A 19292-nucleotide genomic window follows, 5' to 3' on the forward strand; every position below is an offset into this window, starting at 1 on the left:
AAAATGGAGATACTAACCTAACAGAGTTTTTAAGGATCTCATTGGCTCATGATATTTGCATTTGAGAAGTAATAATGAAAACGTTTCAGTCAAGGAACCGTCTCATCACTTGTCTGTCCTGAGCTCCAGAGATACTTCCAGAAGAGGTAGCTCAGGGTTTTTAGTCAGAAGCCCTAAGACCCTGTAAAAACCCATTCATATCTGCCAGTTCACCTGTCTCAGAGATGGCCGGGGCACCCTCACTACAAGCCAAGAGTGTAGGAACGGCAACTCTCTCTGAGCCTTAGTTTCCTCACGTGCTCCTCGCTCGGGTTTCTCACGGAAGCTCCAAAACGCTGAAGCAGGCAGCCCTGGGAGGGCGGCAGGAGGCTGGAGCCGAGCGAAGGGGAGGGGCGGGGAAAGGAAGGGGAAGAGCGGGGCGGGGCCACGCGGCGGAGGGGCGTGGCTGGCTGGGGCGCGGGCGAGGGCGGAGGCTCACGCGCCCGCCCGCGGCTCCGTCAGCTCTCCTTTGCTCCGCCTGCACCGCGGCCCCGGGGACCAGGTGAGGACTCGGGCGTGGGGGACCGAGGGCCCCGGCTGGCTAGACCCCTGGGCCGGGCTGGACAAATGGAGGAGCGCGGCGGCGGTGGGTTGAAAGGGGAGTCGGTGACATATACACACACACGGAGTCTCATCCTTCCCGGCCCCCGCTAGACAACCCTCCCCCCCCCCCCAACTAAGGGAAGTCTCATCCCTCCCCAGCCCTGCGACACACACACACACTCCTACACCTGCTACTACTTTCGGTAAAGGGTTGCCACCCCATCCCACCTCGAAGACCCCGCCCTTTCTTGGGAAACCTGGTTGGGAAGTCTCCACACCTCCTCTTCAGGAATCATCAAAACGGATGCCCTCATCCCTACCGGGCCCCCCTGCCCCGTCACTGCAGGGTGTACCCAAGGTGGATTATCCTCCCCAAATTAATGACTGGGTTCTCGGTGCGACTTCTCTCCATCCCGGCTGGAACGTTCAGGCTTTCCGTTTGTCCCAGGAGGGGCGGGCGAGGAAGAGAGGGGGGCTTTTAGCGGGTGGGCCGTGGAAGGGAAAGGGCGGGTTGGCTTGTTTTCCTGGCTCAGCCCGGAAGGCGCGGAGATCGCAGAAGGCGGGGAACTGTGCGCTGCGTCGGATTAAGGGGTTGCCCCCTTCCCTCCTCCTGAGACCTGTCTTTGCTTGAGGAGGCCCCTCCGAGGAGTGAGTGAGAGGGATTGCGTGACCAGCTGATTGCATTCTACGGCTATGGCCGATGGCTTTCTACCCACGCTATTCACATTGAACTTCCCAAACCTGTCCGGATGGCCCCTAGGTTTCTAAGGCCCTGGGAACCAGTGACGGGAGCTGGGCTTGTTCCTGCCCGTTGCAGATTTGAGATTAGGGGAGCTGAGTGCTGGGAACATGGCCAATTCTAATCTATGCCAGCTGCAGCTTTCAGAGACAGAATATAGGAATGAAGGGTCTAGTCCTGTCCAGTCCAGGGGATTCCTGTTTCACAAAAGGGATTGTAGGAGAGAATCTCTAGCTGGGTGATTAAAATGTGCTTTAATTTGCTACTAGACCCTATTGGAGAAGGAAATGGCAACCCACTCCAGTCCAGTCTTCTTGCCTGGAGAATCCCATGGACAGAGGAGCCTGGTGGGCTGCAGTCCATGGAGTCACAAAAAATCAGACACGACTTAGCAACTAAACAACAACAACAACAGACCCTATAGATATTAGGTGATAAGTCATCCCTGGTGGCTCAGTGGTGAAGAATCTGCCTGCAGTGTGGGAGATGCGGGTTCCCTCCCTGGGTTAGGAAGACCCCCTGGAGAAGAACTCCAGTATTCTTGCCTGGGAAATCCCATGGACAGAGAAGCCTGGCAGGCTACAGGCCATGGGGTCCCAAGATTCCACACAATTTAGCAATTAAACCACCATCATCACTTCCCATCTCACATAATTACCATGTGGGATGTTGAGTATGGTAAATAAATGTGAACATCTCCAGTTAATTTTGTCCACTGTGATAGAATCTTTTAGCATTTGTGCTATAGGTCAGGAGATAAGTTGTAAGGAATAATGGAAAAGATATCTCTGTGACAGCCCAGCCTTACAGTGTTGTTCTGGGAAATATAAAATAATAATGTATTTGTTTATATAAAAATTAAAAAGGGTTTAAAAGATAGATATATAATTTAACAAACAGCTTTTACTATTGGGACAGTCCTGGAAATTCCAGGCCATTGAGTCACAGAGTATAATTGTGGCAAAGTTTGTCCCTCTCTTGTTATGGAAATGAGACTTAAAAGTAAATAGAGAGTAATTTATGGCACAGTGTAATTGGGAGCCAACCTGTTTAGTGTGGGTAGTAAATAAAGAAATTGGCCACTGTCATTTGTTTGAGAAAGGCTTTCTGGCAAAAAAAAAGGCAGTGGGGTTTGAAATAGTGTCTTCACCCTTGCTTTCTTCTGTATTCTTTTTAGCATTTTATCAGGCTAAGAAAATAAACATAAGCTCTCAGAGATAATACTATTAACATCTTGTTATATGTCCATCTAGATCTTTTATTTTACTGTGGATATATATATTTTATATTATGGATATATACATAAAATTTTTTCACATCATAGACATATTTTCATTAAATAAATATCAACATCATCTTAATGGCTATACAATACTCCATTGTATGAATTTATCATTATTTAACCTAGTTCTTATCAGTAGACAACTTTTTCCTGTTGTTTTACTGTTAAGTATGTATTATAAACAGGGATAATCGCACATCCTTTTGGCATGTTTTGATATAACTGATTGTTTCCTTCAGGTTCCTGGAAAATAAATTTTTGGATCAAGGTGTGTACAGTTTGATATTTTGATGGATATTGCCTGGTTACCCTTCATCTCTATGCCCATCATTAGTGTGTGAGGACAGTAGAAGCCCTCGTTGGGTCAATTGAGTGAAGACCACTAATGTTTAAGATACTTTTCACTTCTTCCAGTGACAACAAGAGACAAAGTGACATGAGAGATTTGACTGTGCCCTGCATTGAAGAGCTTCCTGGTCGAATTAATCCTTAAAGAGACTGAAGTGGGTTTCAGCATGGCGAAAGAGGAGCCCCCGAGTACTTCAAAGGACTTGCGGGACCTGCAGAGGAAGCTATCTTTGCTGATAGCGTCTGTCCAGAGTAACTCAAAGGTCAGTTTCTAATCAGAGCACATAATGGAAAATTCCAAAATAACACTAGCTTAAGACCATAGAAAATTATTTCTCCCTTAAGTAGGAAAAATTTGGAGATAGATCAGAATCTTTCTAACTCCCCACCATGTCATGTTTAAGTTATGACCTTCAAACTCACTGACCAAGATGACTGCTAGAGTATCAGCCATTGAATCCACATTCTAAGCGGTAAGATGTTGAGGTGAGAAAAAGACATGCAAGCCACCTCCAATTTAAGGAGACGTCCTAAAAGTCACACACACACAAAACTTCCAGTTGCCTCTCACAGATACCAGAATTTAGTTTTCTGATCATCCCTTGTAGCAAGTATAATTCTTTAGCTGGAGACAGAGGCAACTCTCAGTCTGTACCACAGATACCATCCTTTTGTTATAATTTTGACCTGTTACCCTAAAAATGAGAGACTACTAGTGTTTCACTAGAAACCCAGTGTCCAATGTAAATATGACATAGAACACATATGTAACTTAAAATTACCTAGTAGCCACATTTTAAAAGTAAAAAAAAGCAGGTGAAATTAATTTTAATAGTTATTTTACTAAATCTGATATATCTAAAATGTATCATTTTAACATGTAATCATTATAAAAATATTTTAAAAGTTATTGAGATGTTTTACATTCTTTTTATACTAAGTCTTTGAAATCAGTGTGTATTTTACACCTACAGCACATTTCCGTTTGAACTAGCCACTTAACAAGTGCTCAGGAGCCATTCGATGGCAGTGGGACTTGAGACAGTATATTTTGGTTTCTTGAACTTTTATATCTATTGTTTTCTTCTATATGTCTTTCAGCATTTTTTCGGGGGGAAAAACAGCTCTCAGAGATTAATATTATTAACATTTTGTTGAATGCCCTTCTAGACTTTTTTCTATGCAATACATATATGTATGTAACAAAGTGAGCTGGTTGATGATCTGATTTTTGTATTCGATGGCACAATTCTACTAGGATCTCTGAGGACCCACCCCTTTGTAGTCTAGAGCAGTGTACTCTATAGGAAACTTTTCTGAACTCATCCCAAAATGCCTCTGGCACTCTGTGCATCTAGCAAGCTATTTTTAGATTAGACAAGTAACTTTCTAGTCAGCAGACTGAGATTCTTGTTACTAATGTTAGTGAGAAAGGTGCTCATACTTATCTACATTTTCAGTTGATTCTCATTATCTGTGTTCGTTCTGTTGACTCACCTCAGACACTGAACCATTCCAATTGCATCTCACAGATCAGTTGAACCATTGCTCAAATGGGAAATAGGTTCTGGCAGACTTCTGGTGCCAATGTTTTCATCAGCCAATAAAACCATAGCCTGTTTTGTGTGTCTTTGTTTAAAGGCACCTTTATCCTATACATGCTGTTGATTTATTAAGATTGAGCTCCAGGCCAACAGCCTATACTATATAGGCAGCTGTATCTCTTGCCTGAATGAAGTTTGTCTAGTATTTGCATTTTCTCTATAAGGCACATCATAGCCTTCTTATTCCTAGGAATACAAGCCAGTACTGCTACACATTTTAAATGGGAAAATCACCACCACCAATAAAAAACCCCATAAAAATGCAGAAAGAGGTGGCAGTAAATATACCATGAAAAGGACAGTTGTATAAAGAGCTGAAACAAGAAGGCAGAGTGTTAACCTAGTTTGACCTCAGATGCAAACATGTGCCTCAGGTGGTTCATGTTTTTCACTGCTGTGCGCATGCCCATGAAAGCACCTTAAAGTGTTGATTTTAGGGTTACGAATCAGTTTTAGTGAGTAGGCAAGTTCACAGATAAGGATTCTGCAAATAATAGGAATTGACTATACACTAATTAACCTTGGTTGAGCACTTACTATATGCCAGGCACTGTGCTAGGCACTTGGCATCTCTTAACTTATTTAATATTCACATCTACCTTCTAAGGTAGGCATTTCGAAGCATTGGAACTCCGACTTCTTGGCATTTCTTCATTTTTTTGCCTTAGATCCTCAGCCACGGTCAGTGGAGTGGGTTTGAACTAGATAACTTCCAGGGCAGTTGACTGTCAGAATGAGGGATGGATCACCAGTTTGCTCAGCCTTGATATTCTTCAGATAGTCCTGAGGTAGAGTAGTTTCTTTTAAATTTTTAAATTATATTAATTGAATTGAAAAGAAAGTGAAAGTGAAGTCGCTCAGTCGTGTCTGACTCTTTGTTACCCTGTGGACTGTAGCCCACCAGGCTCCTCCATCCATGGGATTCTCCAGGCAAGAATACTGGAGTGGGTTTCCATTTCCTTCTCCAGGGGATCTACCCAACCCAGGGATCGAACCCAGGTCTCCCGCATTGCAGGCAGACACTTTAACCTCTGAGCCACCAGGGAAGCCTATATTAATTGATTAATTAGTATTAACTGTGTCTGAATAGAGTAATATTGGCAGACAAAGGAAGGGAAATCATCTGTAAACCCATCACTGATAAATCTAGTGGTGGTATTATCCTTTTGTTTTTGTTATTATTGGGCCTCTGCAGTATGTAATTTTTAGATACAGTGTTTTTAATTATGGCAGATGTAGTTCTGTATTTTTGTTTGATATTGTATATTGGTGTTTTTCCATATTGAAGCATAGGTCTTCCTACCCATTGCTTTTTTGGTGGTAGAAACTCCCCTCAGATTGATATACCATAATTTATATAGTCATCCCCTTGCTTCAATGATATTTAGGTGATTTTTTTTGTCCTAAGTAATTTATATCCTTAGAATTCATAAGCCCTTTGAGTTCCAGATAAGAAGAGATGGTTTCCAGATCGAGTGTTTGTGAAACAACTCCATCATCTCTTTTAGGAAACCTCTTGAACATAAAGTCTTAATGTCTTACTTTTAGGCTGACAGAGTCAGAAACCTGCCAAAAATAGCTTAAACAAACAAACGGTGGAACCTGCCAGAACTTTGGGGAAATGTAAAGCTGTCACAGAAGCCAAAGGCAAGAAATAGCAGGGTGGAGCCTCAGGAGGGGTTAAAATGGTCAGACAGGTCACTGGGGTCAGAGGTAACTCTCAATACTCTCTCTTGAACCGTATTGCTCCTCATTATAACTTTTCCTTGTGTATCAGCTTCATCCTCCTCTCGCTGCCGCCTGGCTTCCTTTGCTGTTCTCTTCACTTGGGCAGACACGCTTGCCCAAGACAGTACCTTTAACTCCCCATGTTTCCTCCAGTTTCCTGCTGACACCTTCTGTGGAACTTGGTCTTGGGGGTGCTTGATTCCTAGGAGCAAGAATCTGCTTGACCAACTCACCTCTAACCAGGGAGATGGCAGCTGGGCTGGGACTTTTCATTTCATGGGTATAAACATGGCTTCAGGGTTATACCCCTGCTGGGGAGGGGGCAGTTTTCAGAGAGGAGAGAGAGAGAGCATGGGCTGGGCAGATACTGCTCCCCCACCCCGCCTTGTCAGTGATATCTCCATGTGGATTACCTGTGACAAAATCGTTTTGCTCTCATGCTGGCCCTTTCCTTCCACAAAGGATGTTTTTGAGTTACCTCCTTTGCACCTGAGTCCCAATCCTGAATTATAGGACCATAATCTAGAAGAAACTATCACATAGAACCTTGGATTTGTCATTACCAGTGATTTTAAATAATCCTGATCCCTCTGCCCTCCAGAGCCCTTCTGGTAGCAAAGGACAGTGGATACTGATTCTTTTTTTTCGTTCTCAGACCAGGGAATTAGCCTGTCTTCTAAATAGTTCCGGATGGAGGCTTCATGTCCTTAAACACTGGCCACATCATCCCTACTTTGGAACCTCTCACACTCATGTGTGCATTTTAAAATAAGTCATCTTTGTCTGACCTTGGGCAAGTTGCTCAGGCTCACTGACTCTACATCTCATCTTCTCTAAAATAAGCAACGCCAGGCTCATAGATTTGTTGTGAGGATGATCTCAGATGCTATTTGAGAAGGCCTTAGCACAGAGTCTGGCACTTAATGGTGCCAGTCTGTTCCAACGTTGCATTCCTGGGTTATTCAGCACTGCCCTATGCCTGTAAAATCTTGATTAGAATACCTGGATCTATTTCAGGGTAGGGATGGAAAATGTTCCTGAGTGATAAGCTCTCCCACTTTCTGTCCTTCCATTGTGTCACCCTGTTGCCTGGGAGAATGAAAAGTTAATTGCTATATTCTAATTCCCAAATTTAAATAATGTTAAATTTTCCCTTGTTATCTATCTCTTAGCATTGTAGATAGAAGTAAGAAGTTTATTGAAAGTCCTTAAAATAGTACTTGGCACTTGAGCATTTAATGAATATTCTCTATTATTATTAGGCATAACTGAATCATATCTTCCCCTTCTGAGACAGACTGTCAGAGCAGGGCTATCCTCCCTAAGGGAAGACAATTGCTGGGCTTAATTGTGTGCATCTCAAATTGGTCTCTCTGCATATCTGAATGACTTTCTATTTTTCGGTTGTAGGCCCCAGATTTAGAAGAGGTTAAGAAAGAATTAGATTTCTTAAGGACTGTAAGTAGTCCCTTCCTGCATTTCTCCTCTTGGATCCCCATGCCAGACGGTCCTGTTGATTTTTCATTTTTCATTCCTCTTTCATATAGCATCTCTTCCTCCTCTGCCATCAACCTAGTTTTGGCCATCATTATCTCTTGCTAGTTTCCCTGCAAATCTTCCTTGTTGCCTCTTCCACAGAACTGCCAGGTTCATCTTTTTTAAAAATTTGAATCTAATTCAAAATCCTTTGAGTCTAAAAAAATGGTACATATGAACTTGTTTGCAGGGCATGGTTACAGATGCAGACATAGAGAATGGACATATGGACATAGGGGAAGGGGAGAGTGGGACAAATTGAGAGAGTAGCCTTGACATATCTATGCTCAGTCAGTTCAGTTGCTCAGTTGTGTCAAACTCTTTGGACCCCATGGACTGCAGCACGCCAGGCTTCCCTGTCCATCACCAACTCCCAGAGCCTACTCAAACTCATGTCTATTGTGTCGGTGATGCCATCCAACCATCTCATCCTCTGTTATCCCCTTCTCCCACCTTCAATCTTTCCCAGCATCAGGGTCTTTTTCAGTGAGTCAGCTCTTCACATCAGGTGGCCAAAGTATTGGAGTTTCAGCTTCAACATCAGTCCTTCCAGTGAACATTCAGGACTCATTTCCTTTAGGATGGACTGGTTGGATCTACCTGCTAGGATGTGTAAAATCATGTTGGATATATATGCTACTATGTGTAAAATAGCTAATGGGAAGCTGCCCTATAGCACAGGAAGCTCAGCTCAGTGGTCTGTGATGGCCTGGAGGAGTGGGATGGAAGAGTGGGAAGGAGGCTCAGGTGGGACCCGATATTTTTATACTTATGGCTGATTCATGTTGTATAGCAGAAACTAGCGCAACATTGTAAAGCAATTATAAGCCAATAAAAAATATTAAAATGTTTACATTTGTTAAAAAAATTATTCCTTTGGTTGTATGACAGTCTTGCCCAAAAGCCAGCAGTTTGCTTCTTATTTTTTTCTAGATAAAGTTTGAGTGAGCACTTTCCAATATAAATAGGATGTGAGCCACATATATAGTTTAAAATTTTCAAGTAGTCATATTAAGAAACATAAAAAGAACTGTGTAAAATTAATTTTTAATAATGTATTTTATATAACCCAATATATGCACAACAATATAATTTCAACATATAATCAATATTAAAAAATCATTGATGAGATATCTTACATTTTAAAAAAATTTTATCTATTTTGTAATTGGTGGAAAACTGCCTTACAAGTTTGTGTTTCTGCCATACAACAATGCATATAGGTCATAAATATACATATATATATATATGTATACCTTCCCTCCTGAGCCTCCCTCACCTGCTCCCATCTCACCCTCTTAGGTCATGAAGCATTCTTTTTTTAATACACGCAGTGCACCTCTCAATTCACATGCTAATTTTCCACTGGAAATACTGGGTCTCTATTCAGATTTCATAAAATTTATATTTGAAAAACTACTTGAAACATACCCAACTTTTTTGAAATATAATTAACTTTTTTCAATGACTGAATCAAATAGCAATTTTTAAATTTAGATTAAAAATCTAGTTTATTGGTCACACTAGCCATGTATCAGGTGCTCAGGGCCACATGTGGCTACTGTACTGGACAGTCTGGGTATGAAGTCCTAAGCCTGGAATTCTGGTGTTTCAGCCTTATCTGCTCCTCCCCACTGTGATTACTGGGTCTCTTGTTTATGAGGATCAGAGAGAACAGTTTATTCTGCCAGATGACATCTGGGGCTTTACTCAGGGTGTCTGTGGACTAGAACTGGAAAGCAACCAAGATCTGAGGCAGCTCCAAGGACTAGCCCCACTCTCTCTCACCTCTAACGGCCCTAACCAGAAGATCTCACTGGGTTCTGATGCTGGAGTATCCACACTGTGTATTTCTAGCTCAGAGGTGATTTTTGGCACAGTCAGCCTCTGACAAGAGAAGCTGAATAGCAAAGTCTTAGATAGCTTTTGTCAGAAAGGAGTAGCTGGAGGTGTTGTAGCCAGTGTACATTATGCCATTTTTGTGGCTGGGCAGGAAGTAAAGTTTGTCAATACTGAAGCCCCAAGACCAATTGCTGTGGCTTCTTGAAACAGCCTTTTCTAGTTAAACAGAGTGAGTCATCAACTTGAACTACAGAACCCTCATGCCTTCCAGCTTGCCTCCAACTTCTGCATTTTAATCACTTGGGTGAACAAGTCATTTAGAAGCATGTGTTTTGATTAGTGGCACCCATGATCACTGTAGCTTAAATTACGTCTTCAATTTACCTGCTGGCCTACACAGCCCAAAGGAAGGACTACGTTTGATGGGGAAGAGTTCTGGAATGATGGAGGCTTTCAAGGGAATGGGAACTAGCATGCCAGCACTGAGGAGAAAGATGGCATGGAGCCTAAGAAGATGAGGGAAGCCTGTCCTTGTGAGGATGCTGTAAGGAAAGAGCAGGTTAGCTAAGGTGGCGTGGTCAGGCTGTCTCGCCCCGTGTCCTCTCTTTCTTGCCCCGTGTTTTGTAAATAGTGATTATGTAATAGCTGAGATCACTTATAGCCCTGCGCATGTGCCTCACGAGGTACTTGTTTGACCATGGGCTACTTTTGTTCTGTAATCATATTTAAGCTCCACCTGGCAAGCCCTTGCGGCTGTGCTGTGTTGTGTTGTAATGGGGTGCGTATTATGATGTGTTGTGTTGTGGTTATGTTATGCTATGTCTGCTACTATGGCTCCCGTGCCAGCCTGGAGAGCATAAACATGTCTGCAGTTCCCACAGCTCTTTGAGTTTTCTTCCAGCTTCCCCGCTCTCCCCTGGCCTAACCCTGGGTTCAGCGAACAGTGAGATACAGTGAGACAGATGCTGAGGGCCTGCTCTGTATTAAAGCGGCCCTCCCCCACTGAACCAGCTCCAGAAACCCTTTTGCTTGGTGGCGGAAGATAACCTACCTATTAACACAGCATAAGCTCGCAGCAGTCATCAGGCTGTGGCCTGACTGGTATCAGGTTGATGATATAACTATTTTCTCCTAATGAAATGGCAGCCATTGCAAACATGTGACATCCAGAGTGAAAGATTTAGCTTTGAATGCCTAGATTTTGCCACTTGGAAGCCATGTGACTCTAGGTGAGTCATTTCATCCCCACTGTTTCTCAGACTTTAATGTGTGTACAAATCACCTGGTACTCTTGTTAAAAAACAGAATCTGATTAGTCATATCTGGGTCAGGGCCCAAGATGCTGCATTTCTAACAAACTTCCAGGAATTTCTCTGATGATCTAGTGGTGAAGACTTCACCTTCCAATGCAGGTGTGGGTTTGGTCACTGGTTGGGGAGCCAAGATTTCCGCATGCCTCCTAGCCAAACTAAATAAATAAAACAGAAGCAATATTATAACAACAGACTGGTTCCAAATAGGAAAAGGAGTACGTCAAGGCTGTATATTGTCACCCTGCTTATTTAACTTATGTGCAGAGTACATAATGAGAAATGTTGGGCTGGAGGAAGCTCAAGCTGGAATGAAGATTGCCAGGAGAAATACCAATAACCTCAGATATGCAGACGACACCACCCTTATGGCAGAAAGTGAAGAGGAACTAAAGAGCCTCTTGATGAAAGTGGAGGAGGAGAGTGAAGAAGTTGGCTTAAAGCTCAACATTCAGAAAATTAAGATCATGGCATCTGGTGCCATCACTTCATGGGAAGTAGATGGGGAGACAGTGGAAACAGTGTCAGACTTTATTTTTTTGGGCTCCAAAATGACTGCAGATGGTGATTGCAGCCGTGAAATTAAAAGATGCTTACTCCTTGGAAGGAAAGTTATGACCAACCTAGATAGCATATTAAAAAGCAGAGACATTACTTTGCCAACAAAGGTCCATCTAGTCAAGGCTATGGTTTTTCCAGTGGTCATGTATGGATGTGAGAGTTGGACAGTGAAGCTGAGCACCGAAGAATTGATGCTTTTGAACTGTGGTGTTGGAGAAGACTCTTGAGAGTCCCTTGGACTACAAGGAGATCCAACCAGTCCATCCTAAAGGAGATCAGTCCTGGGTGTTCATTGGAGGGACTGATGTTGAAGCTGCAACTCCAATACTCTGGCCACCTGATACAAAGAGTTGACTCATTGGAAAAGACCTAATGCTAGGAAGGATTGGGGGCAGGAGGAGGAGGGGACGACAGAGGATGAGATGGCTGGATGGCATCACCAACTCGATGAACATGGGTTTGGGTAGATTCCAGGAGTTGGTGGACAGGGAGGCCTGGCGTGCTGTGATTCATGGGGTTGCAAAGAATCGGACATGACTGAGCGACTGAACTGAACTGAATATTGTAACAAATTCATTAAAGACCCCCCCAAAAAAACCCCCAAAACAAGCTCCCAGGTGATGCCAAGTAGCCAGGACTTAACCTCCCTCAGTAGCCTCAGCTGTGAGGTCAGCAGCCAGTTGTATGTTGAAGTGAAGTGTTAGTCACTCAGTCGTCCGACTCTTTGCAGCCCCATGGACTGTAGCCCTCCAGGTTCCTCTGTCCATGGAATTCACCAGGCAAGAATACTGGAGTGGGTTGCCATTCCCTTCTCCAGGGGATCTCCCCAACCCAGGGATCGAACCCCTGTCTCCCCGCATAGTGGGCAGATTCTTTACCATCTGAGCCACCACATCAGAGCATATGCTGAGCATGTCTTCTGAGAGGGTGTGTGTGAAGCAGTAGAGCAGTAATACCTGGGTCTTTCCTTCTTTCACAAGACTTGAGGTTGGGCGGGCCCTCAAACTTAACCCCTGTCCACAGCTGCCTTAAGTTGTTGCTGGGGCAGCTCATGTCTTGGAAGGATTATTATTGTTGACTTCTTACCAGTAGGCCTTCCAACTTTTTGACCTTGGCTTATACTTCCTGCAGCTCGGGCAAACTCATCAACCTGGGATTCAGACATGGCTTTCACACCTGCTCTTCCCCTTTGTCCACAGGTGGTTTCCTTTATGAAGTCTCCAGTGGGTCAGTACCTGGACCGGCATCCTTTTCTGACCCTCACCTTGCTGGTATTTGTTGCTGTGTCAGCCGTTCCTGTCGGCTTCTTCCTGCTCCTCGTGGTGCTTACCTCCCTGGCTGCTTTTGTGGGAGTCATATTACTGGAAGGTATCGTACTCATTTACCTACCCTCTTGGAAAATGACTCACTCCTGTCAAATGTTCCTGTTCTTGTCAAAATCACATCAACCAAGGCAGCTTGTCGGAGTAGTTAAAACATGGACTCTGGAGTCTGTTAGAATCCCACCTCCCCCAGTGTGATTTTGGACACTTTGTTTACTCTCTCTGAGCCTCAAATTCCTCATATGTAAAATAGGGATGTAATAATACTGTCTCAGAGAATTCTGAGGATTGAATCCTACAGTTCTGTAAAGTCCTTAGCACAGTCCTTGACACAGAGTAGCTTCTCCATGAATGCTAACTGTTGTCATTGAACAGAGAAGCCATTCACTCAACAGACAGTTATTGAGCACCTGTCGCATGCCAGGTGCCTTGCTGTGTATTGAGGGTCCCCCTTCACCTTTCCTCCTGAAGTCCCACTGCCTGTTGCCAGCTTCTCCCTGAGTTGCTAAGTTAAAAGTACTGAGAAAGTAAATCTGATTGGCTCAGTTTGCCTTTTCAAACCAGATCATAATCCACAAAGATATGTCTTCCATTTCTTTGTGGTTGTTAGCCATCCTTTGAAAAATACTGATCTAGGATTTTGTGAATCTTTATGAAAAGGCAGCACATTTGTTTACTTTCTCTATTTTCCTTTCTTTCTATGGTCCATCCCTGAAACTGTCACCGTGAAGTACCGGGTGGGCTATTTGACCACTTGTGAGGCAAGGGGAAGGAGGTCTGCCATGCAGCATTTGCCATGTCATTAATTCTACATTGAAAGGGGAAATTTGGCTATGAGGGAGGCAAGAGAAAGTGTGCTGAGCAGACAGAAACTACCACAGACTGTTATGTGTGTGATAGTCATTTAATCATCATGCCATCACTTAGAGGTAGTTATTATTATATTCCTTTTACAGATGAGTGAAACTAGAACTCTAAGGAGGCCCAGGAAGTCATACTACAAATGCCTTAACTAGGGTCAGACTCAATCATGTCAACTATAAAAACCATGCTCTTTCTGTGGTACCTTTTACTATTTTCCCCCATATATCCCATATTATAAAAATGTATTTGCTCTGCACTTATTAGATGCTAACTCATTAATATTCCCATTAAAAATAATGATGGGTAAAATGATCATTCAGACCTTATGGTTACTGCATAATGGTTGCCAGGTGGGGTTGTAAAAGATGTAATCAAAAGTTATGTTTAGATTTTACTTTACTTAGCCTGCATAGCCTTTATTTCCGTAAGTTGTAGGTAAGTGCAAGTTATAGTATTTGTTAGGCACTTTGAAACATTGGACCTAATTTACCACCCCTATTACTGCCTTGGCTAACTCCTTCTAGAGGATTCTATTGGGAGTCCATCCCTGACCTTGAGGGTGAGGGAGTTTCAAATTCAAATACCCATGGGCCAGGCAGATAACAAAAGTGAGCAAAGCAGTCCAAGAACGATACAGGTGGGTACACTGGGGCCTGGAGGAAACTGGAAGGCCAGTCAATTGGTGCCATGCAACGATGCTCATGTGGGTACTGAGACTGCCTCCCTTTTTAAGCAATGCCAGAAGTCTGGATTTTTATGGGAGATCTGCTCACTTCAGTTCAGTTCAGTCGCTTAGTCATGTCCGACTCTTTGCGACCCCATGAACCGCAGCCCGCCAGGCCTCCCTGTCCATCACCAACTCCCGGAGTCCATCCAAACCCATGTCCATTGAGTCGGTGATGCCATCCAACCATCTCATCCTCTGTCATCCCCTTCTTCTCCTGCCCTCAGTCTTTCCCAGCATCAGGGTCTTTTCAAATGAGTCAGCTCTCCACATCAGGTGGCCAAAGTATTGGAGTTTCAGCTTCAACATCAGTCCTCCCAATGAACACCCAGGGCTGATCTCCTTTAGGTTGGACTGGTTGGATCTCCTCGCAGTCCAAGGGACTCTCAAGAGTCTTCTCCAACACCACAGTACAAAAGCATCAATTTTTCTGCGCTCAGCTTTCTTCACAGTCCAACTCTCACATCCATACATGACCACTGGAAAACCATAGCCTTGACTGGATGGACCTTTCTGAATTAACTGTTGTTTTAAACCCATTGGTACAGGGTTTGGCATTTTCAGTCTGTTTTCGATGAGTGATTCTTTTGACATGCTCTCCTCCAGGACTGGTCATCTCTGTGGGCGGCCTCTCACTGCTTTGTGTCCTGTGTGGCTTGGGCTTTGTGTCCCTCGTCATATCAGGGACAATCATGGTGTCCTACATGGTAGTCTCCAGCCTCATCAACTACTGGTTTTCTCTTAGGTGAGTACATGTCAGTGCAATAATTCAGTCTTTACCATTTGGGGAGATTCTCACAAATAACACCCTAACCCTGGTCACATCACACTCAGTCTCCAAAGCTAGGAGGTGCCTAGATGTGAGGAGATCCTCACATCTCTTCTTATGGAGGAGTAAAGTTTCCGTCTCAATTTTTTTTTTTTAATTATCAGGTAGTAAGGTAGTAATGCTTTGGTAATGAAAAACCTAAAGAGATACTAGCTTAAAGAAATAGGAATTTATTTTTATTGCATAGCAAAAAGCTAGAGATAGCTCAGTATGGCACAGAGCCAGCCTAGTGTCCTCAAGGTATCAGGCGCCTTCTGCTTTTCTGTGTTGCCCCATTGACCTGTCACCTCATGACCACAAGAAAGCTGCTGTGGCCCGGGCTACACCAACCACATTCAAGGCAGGATGAAGGGAGAAATAAATGAGTCCTCCCTCACCAACTGAGTATGATCTTTTTTATCAAGTAAATGAAATCTTTCCTAGAACCTCCCCCTTTCTTACCCCAAGCAACCTCATTGGCTAGAATTTTGGCAGATGGCCATGCTAAACTGGAAGGGAGGCTGGGAAGTAGAGTACAAACCCACAAGGAAAAAAACCTTAAGAATGTGTGTTAGTCAGCCAAGCTCTGGTGTGTGCCATAGTTCCCCACCATGCATTATCAGTGTTAGGAAGGCTACTTGAAATTCAGAAAGAATCCATGGAGCCAGTTAAGTTAATACCAATAGTGTTACCTCCGCTCTCACTTCCCTCTGAAACCTATCATCACTGGGATGAAAAAAGACAGACCTATTTCTCTCCCCCTACTACATCTCCCTTCTGTTAATGATGTAAAGAAATGGTCAGTTAATTAGGATTTGGTGATAGGGGTCTGAATCCCAGCTATGCCATTTTTTATGTGTGATCTTGAACTAGGTATCCAACATCTCTGTTCTCAGTTTTCTTTCATGGGTTAAACAGAGCTACTCCTTGCTCTGCCTCTCTCACTGGATTGTTGTAAGGGCACAAACAGTAATTGGAGAAAATGTAATATCCAAATTAGAACAGGGAAAAGGATCAGGGAAAACGCCCTAACTCAGGTGTTTTAACCTCTTGTGTCCCCCGTTTCCTCATCTGTAAAGTTAGTGTAGCCCCAAATCTGGTGTGGTTACAAGAAGCGGCCAAAAATAAACCAACAAAGAATGTCATTTATTCAGTCGTGTACACTCAACATTGCTCTTTAAAGAGGCCTTAGAACTAATCATTTCCTCTTGTTACCAAACAGGCTATTGCCACAACACAACTCCAGTGGTGACTGTCCGCTGGCCATGAAGTCTGCACACGTAGAGGGGCTCTACCAGGAATGACCAGCTGAATGGAACCAAAGGTTTTATTCAAGCACCTCTGGAACACTGTTGGATCATCTTTGCTCGTTGGAATTATGACTTAGAAGGGACTGGGTAGTTAAAACACTTCCTGGAGGTGTCCTCTAGCTTTTTCACTTATTTGTTGGGTCCTACAATAGACAGTTTTGGAGATCTTGTTGCTCTGGGTCAGTTCCATCAGCTGACCCACCCTCACTAGGAGAATCAGCAAAGAATCCCATTGGCTTGGCGGCTCTTTGAGCCTCTCATCTTCTCCCCAGAGATGCAGACCTGACCTTGGCAAGGTCCTGAGCCTCTACAGGCCAGTGACCTGATTCCCAAAGGCTCAGATCTTGTATCTGAAGTCCAGTTTGGGTAACCATAGATTGTTTTTCCTTTTTCTTTCTTTTTAATGAGAGGTGCTTATTTCTTCACTCATTTGAAAAAAGAGGTAGGGGGAAAAATCCAAAATAGAACAAGCTATTCTGCCTTATGAGCCTTTTATCAGAAAGATAAACAGCATTTGGGAATAATGTCCTCTCAGACAAAGTTAGAAAATAGAGTCCAAACTTATCCTTATGGCCAAGAGCTTTTTTTCTAAGTCTAAAGGTATCGTTTCCACCATTGAATACTGTTCAGTGATGTTACTCTTTAAAATATTTGCACTTGACACTTTTGTATTGTATTAAGGAAGTTGTCTTGTTAAGCCATTTCTTCAAAAAGTCCTATGCAAATGCTAAACAACTACAAAATTTTTTTAAATCCTATGGGATTTCTACTTCAGTAGTTTATTTGCTATGGTACTTTATTAAATCAATATTTATTTAGATGAGCTCTTTTTATTTACTCTTTATTTCAGAATTCTCTCTAGACATCATACCCATTTATTCCTTCTGTGCCAATTTAATGGCAGATCCTGGGTAATAAGGCTTTTCTAGTTGCTAGTGGTAGACGCTCAACTCAAAATGCTTTTAAAAAATGGAAGTAGAGGGGGAAGAGATTCATTTTACTGAAATAAAAAGCCAAGAGGTGAGTCTTTAGGCACTGCTGGATCCAGGGACTCAAGTGATGTCATTAAACATCTCTCTCTCTTCATCTCTCAGCACCACTTTTCTCAGTGTTAAATGACTTTTACACAGTCCCTCCTCCTGTGGAGGTCCCAGCAGCTCTTAATTTTACATCAGCCTCATAGTTAGCACTCCATAATGGGCAAAGAGACTGCTCTTTTCCAATAATACATTCAGATTTTCTGAGTTTGGCTCTGATTGGACAGACTTGGGTCAAGTGGGCAACCCTGAACGAAGTGCAGGGGAAAGTGGGGGATGGAAAACGCTGACGGATCAGGGCTGGGACATATGCGCATTCAGGAACCAGGAGAGGGAGTGGGTAAGCCCCCTCTGACTCTGCATAGGTGGGAGTGATAGGGTATTAGAGATGGGAGGACGATCTGGCCCCAAAGGAAAAAGGGCAGACAGAAGCAAATACTTGCTATTTGATTCAGGAGAACATGAAACCCTTAATTAATTTGATACTTTTCTGTATCCCGTGAGAGTCAGCCACACCTGTCCCTAAAGGTGCCTTCAACTCTATTAGAGAACAGGAACTGCATATTCCTGCCAATACATGGGAGTATAATATTAATATTAACAGTTACTGTTTATTGAATGTTTCCTACTTAAATGCAAGTGTCTGCTACTAGCTGTCTAAACTAAATACCCTGCTGGGTTCTGAGCTTCAGAAATGAAGAGTGAACTTCAGACTCTACTACAAAGCCACAGTCATCAAGACAGTATGGTACTGGCACAAAGACAGAAATATAGATCAATGGAACAGAATAGAAAGCCCAGAGATAAATCCACGAACCTATGGACACCTTATCTTTGACAAAGGAGGCAAGGATATACAATGGAAAAAAGACAACCTCTTTAACAAGTGGTGCTGGGAAAACTGGTCAACCACTTGTAAAAGAATGAAACTAGAACACTTTCTAACATCATACACAAAAATAAACTCAAAATGGATTAAAGATCTAAATGTAAGACCAGAAACTATAAAACTCCTAGAGGAGAACATAGGCAAAACACTCTCCGACATAAATCACAGCAAGATCCTCTATGACCCACCTCCCACAATATTGGAAATAAAAGCAAAACTAAACAAATGGGACCTAAGGAAACTTAAAAGCTTTTGCACTACAAAGGAAACTATAAGTAAGGTGAAAAGACAGCCCTCAGATTGGGAGAAAATAATAGCAAATGAAGAAACAGACAAAGGATTAATCTCAAAAATATACAAGCAACTCCTGAAGCTCAATTCCAGAAAAATAAATGACCCAATCAAAAAATGGGCCAAAGAACTAAACAGACATTTCTCCAAAGAAGACATACAGATGGCTAACAAACACATGAAAAGATGCTCAACATCACTCATTATCAGAGAAATGCAAATCAAAACCACAATGAGGTACCATTACACGCCAGTCAGGGTGGCTGCTATCCAAAAGTCTACAAGCAATAAATGCTGGAGAGGGTGTGGAGAAAAGGGAACCCTCTTACACTGTTGGTGGGAATGCAAACTAGTACAGCCGCTATGGAAAACAGTGTGGAGATTTCTTAAAAAACTGGAAATAGAACTGCCATATGACCCAGCAATCCCACTTCTGGGCATACACACTGAGGAAACCAGATCTGAAAGAGACACGTGCACCCCAATGTTCATCGCAGCACTGTTTATAATAGCCA

General features: G+C 43.0%; 1 protein-coding gene across 2 annotated transcripts; it reads left to right on the plus strand.

Annotated features, from left to right (window-relative positions):
* The first annotated feature begins 403 nt into the window (after positions 1–403).
* Positions 404–17383, plus strand: LDAF1 (lipid droplet assembly factor 1). 2 transcript variants are annotated; one of them, XM_043914482.1, is made up of 5 exons: positions 404–541; positions 3018–3214; positions 12732–12900; positions 15049–15187; positions 16473–17383. In XM_043914482.1, the coding sequence occupies exons 2-5, from the start codon at positions 3119–3121 to the stop codon at positions 16552–16554; spliced, it is 486 nt and encodes a 161-aa protein (XP_043770417.1). In that variant the 5' UTR covers positions 404–541; positions 3018–3118; the 3' UTR covers positions 16555–17383. The 2 variants fall into 2 exon arrangements, with proteins under 2 accessions (XP_043770417.1, XP_043770418.1); XM_043914483.1 differs by lacking the exon at positions 404–541 and adding an exon at positions 1145–1230.
* The last annotated feature ends 1909 nt before the right edge of the window (positions 17384–19292 follow it).

Source organism: Cervus elaphus, chromosome 10 (assembly GCF_910594005.1).
Source record: "Cervus elaphus chromosome 10, mCerEla1.1, whole genome shotgun sequence".
In the NCBI taxonomy this organism is placed as follows: domain Eukaryota; kingdom Metazoa; phylum Chordata; class Mammalia; order Artiodactyla; family Cervidae; genus Cervus; species Cervus elaphus.